Source organism: Parambassis ranga, chromosome 8, assembly GCF_900634625.1.
Source record: "Parambassis ranga chromosome 8, fParRan2.1, whole genome shotgun sequence".
NCBI lineage: Eukaryota > Metazoa > Chordata > Actinopteri > Ambassidae > Parambassis > Parambassis ranga.
This window is the reverse complement of record NC_041029.1, coordinates 12,331,811-12,347,040: the sequence shown is the minus strand read 5'-3', so window position 1 is coordinate 12,347,040 and position 15,230 is coordinate 12,331,811. Positions and strand designations below refer to the sequence as shown.

The 15,230-nt window shown below is 43.0% G+C and overlaps 1 protein-coding gene across 1 annotated transcript in view; it reads right to left on the bottom strand.

Annotated features, from left to right (window-relative positions):
• adgrl1a (adhesion G protein-coupled receptor L1a) overlaps positions 1-15,230 on the bottom strand; it is a 49,993-nt gene that overhangs the window by 6,101 nt on the left and 28,662 nt on the right. Inside the window, exons 5-21 of the mRNA XM_028413082.1 lie at positions 14,815-15,079; positions 13,768-14,095; positions 12,334-12,627; positions 11,220-11,323; positions 9,950-10,135; positions 9,750-9,788; positions 7,447-7,627; positions 7,212-7,334; positions 6,146-6,354; positions 5,892-6,065; positions 5,175-5,378; positions 4,492-4,712; positions 4,151-4,217; positions 3,957-4,048; positions 3,699-3,867; positions 2,583-2,738; positions 1,516-1,612 (exon numbers count right to left, since the gene is read on the bottom strand). Coding sequence (XP_028268883.1) covers positions 1,516-1,612; positions 2,583-2,738; positions 3,699-3,867; positions 3,957-4,048; positions 4,151-4,217; positions 4,492-4,712; positions 5,175-5,378; positions 5,892-6,065; positions 6,146-6,354; positions 7,212-7,334; positions 7,447-7,627; positions 9,750-9,788; positions 9,950-10,135; positions 11,220-11,323; positions 12,334-12,627; positions 13,768-14,095; positions 14,815-15,079 — 2,909 coding nt within the window. The remainder of the gene's footprint in view (positions 1-1,515; positions 1,613-2,582; positions 2,739-3,698; positions 3,868-3,956; positions 4,049-4,150; positions 4,218-4,491; positions 4,713-5,174; positions 5,379-5,891; positions 6,066-6,145; positions 6,355-7,211; positions 7,335-7,446; positions 7,628-9,749; positions 9,789-9,949; positions 10,136-11,219; positions 11,324-12,333; positions 12,628-13,767; positions 14,096-14,814; positions 15,080-15,230) is intronic.

Sequence of the window (15,230 nt, the reverse complement as noted above, 5' to 3'; positions counted from 1 at the left end):
CATGGTGTGTCTCCTCCAGGCCTGGTGATTGCTCTATCGTGACGAAAAGCCCCGGAAACCGACCCTCCCAAACACACACACATACACACACAGACATACACACACACTCCTCATCCATCCAGCTCACTCATAGCACACCTCTTCCTCACCCCCTGCCTCGCTCCTGTCACTCTCCTCAATTAGAATAATTACCCCCTGTTCGCTCACACACTAATCAGTTCATTAAAAACAAAATGGATGAAATTAGCATAGAGAGTGACGGCTGATTTAGCAACTGCCTCTGTGTCATGATCAACACCCCCCCACACACACACACACCTCCTTACCTCCCCATCCCAACCCAGTCTGAAACCTCAGCCAACCTTGATCGTCTCAGTGTCACTGATTGCTGCGGCAGTGACGCCACCAGTTGCTGAGGCTGAGACAATCAAACAAATACACAAACACAACACAAACACACACACACATATTTTTCACACCCTCAGGTCTTAAATAATTGCTGGTGTCAAAATCATGTGCTGTGTAGAGATCAGAGGGGAAATGCATCACTGCCTCCAAGTGAAAGAAGGTCTTTGGATGTAAAGTGAGAGATGTCTTTGGAGCAACACGTACTACTATTTTTCATTTCCATATTTAACTGCCAATAATTTTTTTCTTCTGGTCAATCATGGCTTCCTTGTTGCGACAAGGAGTGCAGAATCTTTTGTTGTTGACAGACTTTTTAGTTTTGGTGATTTTTTTTTTTTACTGAGACGTGGTTAAAACAGCTGGTACTGTACGTCATTATCATACATCATATGTGATGCATTCAATGTCCATCGGAAAGTTCTGGATGCAATGAAAAAGTGTCATTTTGCTGCTTTTATTTTTAATTAAGCATGCATTTCAAACCTGCCTACCTAAGCTGTGTATGCTAAGAGACTATGACACAATACTGTCTATTGGCATTATTATTATTATCACTCTTCAACTGTAATTGAAAGTTGTAAAATTAATTATACTCTGTGATATATAAGTTGTAGCCGATCGGCTTTGCTGCTCTTTTTTTTAAAGTGTAATTACATTTAAATCAGTTTAATTACAATAGCAGGAGTTCATTTGAAAAATTCATGCATGAACATGAATTCACTGACAGCAGCTGCACACATTATCCATAGACGCTAAGCTCCATATATTCCTGCTGCTGACCAGCAGCTGCTGCTACCCTGCAAAATGAGATCCACCATCCACCAGCCAGCCTCTGTGCATTGTGTTATTCAGCCTAAACTGGATGCTCCAATAGCTGCTAGATAAGATGCATTAATAGCTGACCTTAATACAGTAAGTGAAATATGAACATCATCCTCTATAGTGCCATATGTGCACATTTAACACTAAATAAAATGCCTGGGATCTCCCATATCTGTGCCCATATGTTATTTTCCATTCAGCTGTGAGTCCATGTGTTTGTGAGCATTTAAGCGAGTTTAATTTAATGGAGGGGAAACAGAGCAGTGGTAGAGAGGGAGGTCTCACCACGGTTGAGTGTCGGGGTGCTGTTGATATCTCCCGCCATGAAAGAAGACTCCGTCTGCTTTCGAACCGTGTCGTTCCACATCCTGCGGATCCGACTCTGGAAGAAGGAGCAGGGCGCAGTGAGCGGCAGCAAACACACAACAAGTTAAATATAGCAACGCAATGGGTAGACTTTGGAACACAGCGGGGCAGCTGTAATCAAAAACTGTGGTGCTCACTGCAATCCGCAAAGAACAAAAAGCAAACATGGCTGACAAAGAGACAGAGGCGTTGGGTAGAGAGCAACGCGGCTTTGTGGTGTTATCGTGAGGCGCGCTAATAAGCTTGAGATGTAGAAGACATGATTGTAGAAGCCGATACAATTGTTAGTTGGTCTCATTACATTGTGGGAGAGCTTGTTTGGTGATTGTCAGGGCTAACTGTCAGTGTTTGGGCGCCATGTGCATATGCAAGCATGTACAATATTTGCAGATAGTCTATATATGGTGGACTTATTACAAATGACTCATCCTCACTGCCAAGCACAAAGCTGACAGTAATGGGTGGTAACATAGAAGTTACATTTAGAGGAGTGAGTAAGCTGATTAGAACATGTTTTCCAGAGAATCATCAGTGAGTGTGATGTAACGCACTTTAAATCTGCTCTGTCACAGAGAGAAAAATACACAACAGAATGTTTCCCACTTAACTGTGGGCTGAGAAGTAAGTTAAATAAGTAAATAAGTGCTTTGCAAAGTAATCGGTGAGTCATTTGTATTGATCAGCAATCAAACCCCTGCAGAGAGACTCATTTTGTGCTTCATAACCTTACATAACAGCCCTGGGGAAGGATCTAGCTGCAGAGAGGAAATTTCAAGGCTATTTATTATATTTTGACAGTCTTCTCCGACAGTGTTCTAAAAAAGTCAGAGAGCATATAGAGAATAATTTGATTCGAGACAATTTCATTCCACTAAAACAAGCTGTTCAGTATAATCTGCATAGGAAGATTTACTTTTCATTTGTTAAGAGAGATTTTAAAGTGATCTGATTGGTGTTGTTTCTGTGTGTGTCTGCCCTGCCTGCACCTGTCTGTGAGCCGCTGCATGGCGAGCTTGGCTGCCGCTGTAGTAGCGGTTGTTGGTACGCAGGCCCGAGTTCTTCAGGGAACCATGGGAGCTGTTGGAGGATGTGCGGCTGCAGCAGTAGGAGTGACGCAGACATTTACTGTACTCCTTATGGACCTGTAAAAACATAACATAACATCGGCGGCTCAGTGGGCAGGTTTTAGAGTCACTCATAAACACATACACTTAGTTTCAATGGGCTGAGGCCAATGAGGAGCAACAGAGCCTTTTATAACGCTGCTGGAGCAAAATGTAGAACCTAATGCAATCACTCTGAACTTGTATGCTGAATATCAATCAGGCCTGCATACCAATGCATTCAATGTACTTTTATACATTTCTTCTGAGAATGCATGTTTGAAAATAAATGCAAAAGAATTTATTTGTGAACAGACTTCAAAAATTAAACATTTCCTTCTTTGTCTCAAATTCTCTGTGAAAAATTATATAATATATATATAATTATTAGCTGAATAGTGGATAATTCAACAAATTTATCATCAGTTGCTAATGTCAATTATTAATTAATAATGACAAATTGTTGTGTTGTGAAGGTACATGTCTATGAAGCTTCCATGCTTTCTATTTTCACTAAAACAATACTGGGCTGGATATGATAGTAGGCTAATTTACCAGCTTTTATGTCCAATTGTGTCAAAACATGTAATAGCACATCCATTAGCTTTGTACTGTTGTACTGTTTGTACTGCTGATAGTAATAACAAGCTAGACAATGAGACCAAGCAGATACACTGTGGGGAAAATGAGTATTATGCTGTCAGACTGTATTCTGGGAGTGATAAAATTAGCATGCCAGCTCAGCTTAAACAGCCAGATGTAAGATCTGACATTACACATATAATGTTAAATCTTATATTTCCACCATGAAATACTGGTGGTACAACATACATAAGCATTAAACAAATTAATGCTTTTACACAGATGAGAGTGAGAGCGAAGGACCACGGGCAACTAGATGCTGCAGTTCACCTAAAGACCAGAGGTGTCACTGTTCTTCTTCTTGTGGAACCTTTAGTAATATAAAGTAAAATAAGCCTTAAAAAATCTTCTTGTTACCTTCTTCTGCAGGGCACAGTGGAAGATGAAGATGAACATGCCTTGGAAGGCATTGAAGGTGGTGAAGAGGTAGGCCATGATTACTGTGTTCTCATTGATGAAGAGGAGGCCAAAGGCCCATGTCAGCCCAAGCAGGAAGAGCAGGGTAATGGCCCCCAGAGCCCATGACCTGAAGGAGGTGTTAAACAATGAGTCAGGTTACAGAAAACTAAATCAATGTGGAATCTATCAGACAGTATGTGTTTACTTTGAACTCACTTAATGTTATCCAAGCGGCTTGAGTCAGGTTTGAGTGCCGAAGAGTTGCGAATCATCTTGTGTAAAGTGATCATGAGGAAAATAAGATTGAGCTAAAGACAGAGACAGGCATAAATAAATACATGTGCAGTTGCTAAGGTTGCTAACTTCACAACTGGTGAATACTTTTGGAATGAAGAAGGCAAAACTAATACCATTATAACAAATGAAACGGGTCCAATGAAGCTCCAGATGAAGTAGTTATCCACTCGCAGCCAGCATCTGGAGTGGCACAGAGGAGAGGAGAGAGTCATACACCACTAAGCCTATGAACAAACACACACGCTGTCAGGCATGCGCACACTCTTTCCCAGTCTCAGTGGATTATCTTATAAAGGCTAATCATCGGGCTTTGGCTAAGTGTGTTCTGAAAACCCAGTCTGTGGGGAGGTGCAAGAGCCGTTCACACAGCCCTGCATATTACATTTCCAGCTGGGGCGACAGCATAATCCCACTTCTCAATCTGCAGGTGCAAAAGGCCTGTCTTCACACGTACGCTTTTTTGGTCCCATAGCTCCTGTAGTCTATGGCTGCGGAGATGCCCACCACCAGTGCGGGGAAGCAGTAGCCGCACAGATAGTAGTACTTTTTACGGGAGTACTCGCTCTCAAAGACCTCCACCAGCATCAGATAGAGTTGCACACCCTCCAGACACATCCAGGAGAAGGCAGCCAAGAAGAAGAAATGCAGAAGGCCAGCAAAGATGGGACAGGCGATCTGAGGGCAGCAGGCGGGGAGAGAGCAGAGAAGACGAGGATGAAAATATTAGGATGAAGAAAAAGAAACCAGATCAAGGCATTGCTGAGTGAAAAACAGGAGAGGACAGAACAGTAGTTGTAGTACTTGACTGCAGGGGAAAAATGAAAGCTGCCCCCTGGGTGACTGGCTCTGTGTATATTATTGAGTGATAATTCATTCCTCAATACAGTAAAATGTTTATAGAGTAACACTGCCTCCATCTTAGTTTCACAGTCACTCAATAAAAAATTTGAAAAGTTGCCTGTGTTATGCTGTAACTTTGCATGATACTGTCAAAGATGTATAAAAACTTTGTACATTAACACATGTTAACACCTGTTCTATATTTTTTGTCATTTGGAGCTCATTGTTCTCTGCAATACACTCAATTTCTGCACTTTAAGCAATAAACTTGAATTGTTTGTGTGTCTACAGACTCACATGATATTCTGTCTTGTCTATGCCAATGAGGAAGAGCAGCTCGGCGATGAAGAGGTTGATGCAGAGGTTCTTGTGGATGGTGTTGCGGTCAGTCTGCAGGCCTCTCAGGAAGCAGAAGGTGGAGATGCAGATAGCTAGGCACACTAGTGAGATGACAATCCCCACCCAAGTGATCACAAAAAGGATCAGTTCGTGCATCCGGCCCTGGTACAGACAGGTAAACGAAGGGATTAGAGGTGGACGTTAAAGCAGCAGAAACATAGAAAGGGAGAAATTTAAGACAAAGTGTTGGAAGGAAGAATAGCGGGATAAGAGATAAGCAGTAGAAACAATAGGGGGAGGGATACAGCAGGGGAGAGGAGAGACAGAGCCAAATTGGCTTCTTTAATATTTGTAAATATATGCAAGGAGCTAAAGTGTAAAGACAAGAGACGGGATGTTAAAAACACAAAAAAACTGACATTCAAATTCATGTGAGTGTCAGCTTGAAGTACGGGACATGAATCTGTACGCCAGTGCCTCCCTGAATGTCGGAGTGAAATAAGGAATAGAGAAAATTCTAAACAAAGAGCTTGTCAGCCTTGAGAGGGAGCATTAATGTGCATGTGTGAGAGGGTGTGTGACTAAGAGTGAGCGAACGCTAATGCTCACACGTCTGAATAAATTACCCATCTTTCCATTTCACCCGTGCCTCTGCCAACCCCCTTGTTTACTTACATCGGGCTCGTGGTGAGCCATGAGCACGGCGAAGTTAGTGAGATGGCTGCAGGAGCAGGTGGTGTGCGTGTTGTTGGTTTCCAGCAGCCTGCAGCCCTGGGATGACCACTGGCCTGTCATAGAGCGCTCGGAATAGTTCCAGAAGGAGCAGTTCGGAGTGTAGTAGTTGTCCTGCTGCACAGAAAGAGAATGGAGAGAGGGATGGAGGAGAGGGCTAGGGGGGTGTTTGTGCATCAGGATGAAGGACAGGCTACCTGTAGGTGTTTGAGTGTGAAGACCACAGGCTGAGTGAGGAACACCCTGCTGGACTCTTTGTTGATGGAGGCAGCAATCACATGCGAGTTGACTGCCAGTTGCTTTCTGTCATGGCTCAGTCCGTCCATTTCCATCTTTACTGTGGCATTCTCAGTGGACAGGAACGACCCAAGATTTTTATACAGGATGAACACCACCTTCACTTGTCCTGCACATCAGAGAAGACGCAGAGATTAAACAGGAGAAGATTGAGTGAAAACAAAGCAGATGTTGCATGAATAAGAAGGAAAAAAACACAAAGAATGGTAAAGGGGGGGAGGAAGGGGGGAAAGGCCAAGTACAGAAATGGGGGGATAATATGGTAATGGGTGCAAGAGTGGCAGAGACAGAGAGTGGGGAGTGACAGGGTGAGTGAAAGGGAGACAGAGAGAGAGAGTTAGTGAAGGTTAGAATGATGGTAAGGACCGTTTCATTTTGACTGGTGGAAGAGAGCGAGATTTAATGTGGAGGGCAATGGAACATTCATCCCTCAAGCATTCACAGATCTCTTATTATTCCATATGAATATTTCATGTGCGTTTGTTTCAATCATTCTAATCTCGTTCCCACTGCAGAGCCGAGCGGAGACAGAAAACAGAAAAGGGTCCACGCTAGGAGGAGGGGAGCGACAGGGAGGAGGAAGCGGGAGGATGACAGAGGGGGGGTAAGAGAGATGGGTGAGGGGGATAAGATGGTGGAGAGACGAAGCGAGGGAAGGGAATGGGGAAGAGAGAAGAGAGGGAGTGCTGAGATTGCTCTGTCAGACTGGGGCCGATTGTAATCTACACGCCTCCCCAGCTATTCTATTAAGACTGCTGTTAAGAAACCATCAAGAAAAGAAATTGTCTCAGCGCTTTTGTTAATCTGATTAGCCTATTATTATGAACCAATAACTTAGTCAAGTGTATGCAGATTGTTTTAAGCTTGCATGAAAATGCAAATGGAAACAAAAGAAAGTGGGCTGCACAGGACAGTGCTATTTTTTGGTTGTGGGGGGGGGGGGAGGGAGGAGTGGCGGGCACTAACCGTTTCGACTGTACTGCTTGATGGTGGATGCTGAGAGCTGGATGACGCTGTCACTGGGGTAATTCTGTGGAAAGGACAAATCTTGCAGGTCCATCTCTGTGTTTACAACGTGTACCTCCAGATCTGATGGCAGCATGGGGAAATTTTTTTGTCAAACAAGCACCGAAAAGCACAGTTTAACAAATCCATATGGCTACCTCTAATTAAAAACTTCGAATTAAAAATGATTTCCTACCGATGCTGGGTGCTCGGTCAGAGAATCGATTCCCATACATGTTGTTGGCCAGCAGGAACGCTCCTTTTTCCAGGACATCCAGAAGCATGGTGGCAGTGTGAGCCTGCTCTGTGCTGTTCATGTCCTGCCACGACTCCAGAGCCTCAGGACGGAGCAAGTTGTCCACAGTCTGCACCACCGCCTGGCACATGCAGGAGGCACAGCATTAGTGCTAGCAATCTTATACCATAAACATATATGTGTAAAGAAATTGTTGCTATGACCCTGCATGTAAGCCCATGTTTCTTGTTATGTATTAGGAAAACTTAATGTAGTCAGTCCAGTGAGTTTAAGCAGAGACAAGAGAAACCTGTTAATGACTTTAATCCCCATCATGGTTGGTTGTCATGGTGACATACCTGCAGCATCCTCTCAGATGTTTGATTGTGATTTTAGGTCTGAGCACCACCTCAATGACCTTTTTGGTTTTTGTGTTTCTAGTGTTACTCAGCTCTGTTTTTTTGGTTTGTGTTGAAGTAAACACAGTGGATTGGCGCTTTTCCTTTTCACTCTGTTTCACACAAAAAGTACAGTTTTGGCTTCGAGAGTTACTTTTAGAAAAAACAACATTGCTACACAGTAAAAATTGTTGGCACTGCAGCACATCAGACTCACTTTGACAGATATAAAATGAATGAATGCATTTCAAACTGGTCACTTTTGCATTTGCTTTTTCATTGTCAACAATGTGGTGCACAAAATAATACACACATACCAGGCAATATTTAGGTACACTTTTTTTCTGTCACTTCTACAGGATGTGTAGACACAATAATGTCTAGTAATGTAATGGTGAGGTAATGTTGATTGTATTGTACTAAATACTGAGACAGTTGCCACTGCTGCTTGGGGGTTCGGGCTCTTAGTTTCTGTAAATCACCTAGAGACAATTTTGCTTGTAAAAGGTGCTATACAAATAAAATTGAATTGAACTGAACTGAATTGAATAGCACACAAGCGAATGACACGCTCATAATAGCACAATCTGACTACTGCTTATCAGTATTGTGTCATTTAGCACCCAATCCTGGGTAAATCCTAATACTAATTATTATACACTGGTTCATTAACATTGTTTCTATCATTCAGCTCTCAGGAAGTGCTATTAGCTACTAATTAGCTATTAAGTAATTACCGGTTATTTCCTTATTTGTTCATCACCCTCACGGCAAGCTCACATTTTGTGTATTGCGTTGCAAAGTGAGCTCTTCAAAGAGAAGCATTCTACTGTAATTTCTAGGAACTCACCACTCCTGTGCACTACATTTATTACTGTCCTATGTCAGACATATTACCATTCTATTTCACACTTACAATTCATTTAATGGCAATTTTGATGGTTGTATCTGCTATCCAATTTATTGGAGTAGCCTGCTTGATGAATCATGTAATTCTCTTGCTCAGGCCTCTCAAAATGAAGGATTGACTGCTGTGTGGAATAAAGGCCGTTGCTGTTAAGAAAATGAATTTAGCATCAAAATGCACCCTAGCTGCAATATCGAGGGAAAAAAAACATACAGAGCGTGTATTATCCTTAGATCAGTGCAGCAGCGAGTGAGGAAAAAAGAAATAATAAAAATAATAATAATAACGGTACAGTTACATACGACACAGCAGCCTTTACATTCATCTTGCACAAAGTGAGATGAGAAGATGTTGGGGTCATATTACAGTGCGCTGCAGACAGGTCAGGACACATGAAAGACTGTGTTCTGCAGAGTGCCGCATTTCATCATTACAAAGGAGCATACACAAGGCATTTTCATGATATTAGATTACTGCTTTCTGAAGCACAGATATTGCACAAATATTGAAAAAAGCACAGAAGGCTGTAGTAACAGATTGTCGCATTTCACGCTATAGTCAAATTACATTTTATCAGAGTGAAATATATTGTACATTATTTGGCAACACAATGTGGCCAAGGCCAGGGTTGTAAGTTTAAACTACATCACAGTGCAGATGACTTCTTCATTAGCTGAACACATATTCAAATATATGTACACCAGCATTGACTGTTTGGGAAATACTACATCAGCGGACTTATTCCAAGTCCTCCTCACACTGATCTTCAGCACAAACTAGAAATTCTGTAAGTGATGATTCCAAAGGCGGTATCAATCATAATACAGAGCACTGAGCTAAAGGAATCTCATCCACCAAGCTAGTCCGCTCAAGGATTTATCTTCCCTCAGTTATTCTAAGTCACAGAGCAGTCCTACACCACGGGCATGTAAAGTAGGCAGATAAAAGGGAAAAGCTACCTGGATGTACGCCCGACAGGTCCGCTCCCTCCTCTGGAACTGGAAGAAAACAAAGCATGAAGTAAAACCACTAAACTGTAAATTAAAAACTCTCCGCACCTTGCATGTGCACTAGGGGGTTAAATTGACATTAACCTCAGTTCTCTTTTTTGATGCTTGGATTTTACAGCACATTGTGTGTGTATGTGTGTCTACACTACCTTGTTGAAGTTGCGTCCTGGTGACTCCTTATTTGCGGGCCTCAGGGCCTGAAGCTGGGCATCCAGGATGTCAAGCAGCTGCTCAATCAACCGTACGGAAGAGCTGACATCTCCAGCCTGGATCCGACCCCGCGTGTGGTTCACCAGCTCACCAGCAATGTTAGCGGCATTCTCGCCGCTCTTTATCTGCATGTGAACAAACACAGTATAAGATTATAGATTGTACAATGTGTCAAAAAGTTTCCATTTATGCATTTTCTGTTTCTTCTTCTTCTAACCTTTCAGTTTTTTTATTTTCTTCTAATTATTAGTATTATTCTTTCATAAAACTTCTGTTTAAGCCTGTTATCTTTTTTTTATTTTGCATTATGTATTATTTCACCTAATTTTAAAATCACCTTATTATTTTCCACATCAGCAGCTTATTAGTCATTCACATAGTCTGAACTGCATTAACCAGGCCAAACCGTGCTATACCAATAAGGTTTGATTGATTGAACAATGTTAGAATTACACGACTGTGGGGTCATTTTTCAGAAAAATATATATTTACTGGAGCCTATAAAAATTTTATTAAACTAAAACCACCAGCAACACAGTAAGGTTTGATCCTATCCCGCAAAGAAAACTGTAAACACTGTAGGACAGTGCTGCTGTTATTATATAATACATTGACTACTAATAGCCTCAACTGCTAATGTACAGTCCTGGGATGCTTTAACAGCGTGTAGCCATACATTCAGCTGCCATTCTGACATGTTATCCCTGAGTAACACGGCAGCGCCATGGGTGTTCTATTAAATGCACCTCCCTAAATCACATTCCCTCTTTAATTTAATCCATCTGTGCACAAAAATGCTCTGTTTCACTTTCAAATGAAACCCTTGGCAACCTGTCTTTGCAATTACAATTGATTTGAAGCTATAATGGATCCTTCAAGAGAGTTGCCATTAATCCTTGAAAAACATGCACACACTTTAAAAAACAGAAAGTTAGACACTGGTTTGAGCGTATAAATAATCAAGGACGTCTCCTACTAAATGATCAGACTGACCAAGGTGAAACCAAATGAAATTATTTGTGGGCTTTAAGACCTTTAGCTCGATTAAAAAAAAACTCATTGCTGTAATTAAAGTATATTAGTGAAAATTTAAAATCATTAACTAAGAGCCGAAAGACCTCAGAGATATGCTAATGTGTGTGTGGAGGTGGACAGGAGAGGCCGGCTGGGGGCAAGACAGTGGTCAGGGGGTATGGCTCCAGGTCTCACCTTCTGGGCCACCTGGTTGACCCACGGGGAGGTGCAGTTACTTAGGTCAGGACCCCGTGGGTTCCACATGACCTGGTCCGCCAAGCACTGGAACGACGCAATGCCTGGAGACGAGCAGGAGGAAGAAGAAACAGGAGAGGAGTGATGGAGAGTTAATGGGCATTATCTACAATTAAAGAAGAGAGTAGAGGAGAGGAGGAGAAATGAATTTTAAAAATGCAATACTCAAAGTATTTGAAGATGAGTGGGAAGGAAGAGGAAAGAAAATGGGCTAAATAATAGAGTGTTAGGTAGGTGAAAAAAAGAACATATGCTCGCTGAGCACATAACGCTTACACTGTACACACAGTCACACACCAAAGACATCAGCTATGATCCCTCACTGTCAAATAAAAACACCTGAAGGGGAGCGCCTTCCTGCTAGGCTTTTCTGTTCCCATTATGAGGGTTCAGAGAAAGGACACCATGCAGGGATAAAACCGGCGACGCACCTATCCGCTGCTCCTTACACAAATAACTAACATCAAGTCGCAATGACAAGGCAGAGAAAAGAGCAGCACAGACAGAGAACCAGAGACAATGCAGGAAGGCTTCACAGTCATGGAAGGATCAGAGCAGATGTGATGCTGCATTTCATCCTCCTTTTTCTCTATACTCTCCTTCATCGACCAAAGATTAGGTTTGAGAGGCTCTGCCAAGACGAGGCAATTAAGCCAGCTGCTAATTTAACGCAGGAAGAACATAAAGAAAACAGCGCTGGAGAGGAAGATGGAGGAAGATGGCTTTTTTCTGCGACTAGAGAGAGTTTTTGTTTTTTGATGGCTGGATGTTTAGGAGTATAGGAGCCAGCATGAAGGGAGGTGAAGCCTGTGTTGTCTGGCTTTCATTTCATTATTCGCCACTTTCAATCAGCTCTGTTTCTGAGGGAGATGAGCCTTTCATTTGTGGAGGACGAGCTTTCATCTGCCAGTCCTTGGGGACTGCGCCCACTGGTGGGACGGAGAAGGAGACAACAGTGGAAAAAAACAAGTGTGAGCACAAACATGCTGATCACAGAGCATGGAAGACATGCAGCGTGAGTGAACACATAATTGACACGTGCAGATGTTCTCACCGAGGGATCCTTTGGGACACGGACGGTCCACTGTTTCTCCTCGCAGTGTCGATGGCCACTGGACTCCCCGGACCAGCTTGGCTTCACAGAACTGCAGCTCCGGGCCCTGAGGAGGACGGGGTGGCCGGCGGGTGACGGGCACGGTGGCTGTGATTGGTCGGAGATCAGGATGTTTGTTGATGGAGCCAATTGGACGTGAGGTTGGAGCCAGGGGCCGGGCGGTAGAGGGGCTGGCGCTGGAGGTGAACGGCCGTGCTGCAACAGTACTGGTCGCTTGGGTGGTGGTCAGAGGGCCTGAAGTAATTCAGAGAGAGATGAGAAGCAGAGATTTGAAGAGGATGTAAGGAGCAGCAAAAGCCAAAAACAGATCAAGAGAATGAAGGACACATTTAAGATGTCTCTCAGAAGCAGAGTTCAAAAGTTAGTCTGACAATAATTGGGGTGACAAATACTTCTTTGAGCCCCGCAAAGCCTGCTCTCTGCGGAGAGGATAAACAGAAAGCATCATCACAAGTCAGGGAGAAGAAGTAAATAATTTATCAAATGCATCAGAGAAGTCACCATCACTAACAACCAAACCTAATGCGAAGATAAAAGCAACACATCACAACTACAAAATCCTAACTGATCAAACGCAGAGTCAGCGCGCTAGTCTGTCTCTGCCTCGCCTCTCTCTGGGCCTAATCCCAGCTTCATACAGGCCTTTGTGCAGCTCAGATATACAGTACATCCAAACCGCCCTCTCAAACTGATGGACTGCCAAAATGCGGTGTGCCGTTCTCATTTCATCCTCCCTCCCCACCCCTTATCATTTCACGACTTTTTCATTATCCATGACACAGTGAAGTTGATATGAAGTGCTGCAGCAGTCATACCTGAGAGGCTGTTCTTTGCTGTAACTATGGCTGCTGATGGCAGCGTAATGATTTGATATCTGAGGTGTCCAAATGTCAGATAAACACATTCTGCGTGCAGCTGCCTGATCAAACAAGAGGCGTCCTCATGTACTGTATTACAGCACAGTCATTATTTACATGGTGGGTATTACTGCAATTATTGCAATTACTGCAAGTGTCAAACAAACACTGGGCAAACACACGGTTCACCTTCATTAATTTATGTAGTCCCTTTTTCATGACAGCTTTACAGGGGTGAATTATTATATAACATTTTAATTGTATTAAAATTTCATATAATTGTGGGTGTGGCATCTTTAAATAGGTACCCACCCACCACAGCTCAGCTTGTGTACCACCTCCTTTACCTGTATTTGGATTAACTAGGAGTATAGGCAGACTATGATGCAGCAATACCTGTCTCTAGACATGAATGAATATAAAATACACACATTTTGTTGCAACAGTTAAAACACAAAATAATAAAAATGATGCACACATCACCAGCTGTTGTGCTCTCTGTGACCTCACTCCTTACCTGTGGTGGGGTCCGGTGGTCCAAACTCCAGTGGGTAGCGCAGCACATTGTAGTTGTTCCAAACATAAAGCTGGTTATCTCGTGGGTTGTAGTCCACGGAGGAGATGTACTGATAAGGGTTAGGAAAAGCGATGTTGACAGGCTCCTCACGAGCACGGTTGGTGTTGTAGGCGTACATCACCAAGTCGCCGCCTGCCTCACTGTCGTCATCCTGGTAGACAGAGCGCACTGCGTAAAGCACACCGCACGCCATGAAGGCGTTGGATGCCATCCTCTTGTCAAAGCTGGTGTCCCAGGTGCCTTCAAAGCGCAGGGTGTATGGGTTCACCTGCAAGGAGGGAATGCAGAACCAGGAATGAAGAATGAGTCTAGAAAACTCGAGGAGAGAGTTCTGTTTTTGTTTTTGGCTTCAGACCTAAATTATGCAATGAAAGTGGAGGCTTAATAAAGACCTCTGTGTGGAAGTATAATAAAAACTCCACAGAAACCAAACAATTTCTTGATGAAAGTGATCAGTTTATCCTTTATTACTTTTTCGCTCCATTTTTCCACACTCTAATAGCTCCTGCAGGGTTTGATAGTCTAGATGGATAGTTCAACTTATACAATTTGACAAACAATTTCCTGCTAAGGTCAAGATAGTGATAATAAATGGGACCCATCTCAGTGAACAATACGTTCATTGATTGCAGTTTTGTTTGTTAAACAATGACATTAAATAGCATTATGAAAATATAAATGTTTACAGAGATGGATCATATTTTGAAACTGCTGAGTGAGCAGATTACAGATTACCAGGTTCTACAGCTAGAACAAAGCAAATAAAAACTTACAAGAAAAGATTATCTTTGACATGATGGGATTTAAATTCAGACCTAACTTTTGTTCATGCGACCTTTATTTGATCTCATCTGTCAGTGTAATCTGAATAGTAGGTTATTCATTTGTGACATATGACCTTTTGCCTGACTAGTCAGATGAGATTTTGATATAATCCACTCCTCTATTTATAATCTCATCCCCTTCTGCACACTGCTGCTCTCCCACCTGGCTGACCACCAGCCGTCCATTGTTGGCTTCGGTGGCGTAAATCACCCAGAGGCCGTTCTCATCCACGGCCAGGTCGATGTCCGACTTCCCTCCCCAGCGGTAGGGTGAAGTGTCGTGATAGTTGGCGTTGGTTACGATGGCTTCGCCGCTCTTGATGCGCGTGCGTAGGTCATATTTAACTATGTTTCTCGTGCGCTCTTTGTTGTAAAATACCGCACCGTCGTACACAACGAAGCCTGTGCCATCCACTCTGTTGGGCAGCCTATTGGAAGAGAACACAATGAGTGATGAAGACATCTGCATGAGCAAATCAATTTATGTACTCTGCATGGCACAGTCCTAGAAGATGGCCTCATGGAGAGCACGCAGTCACCGCAGTGGGACCATTCTGCGAACACCATCCATATCCACAT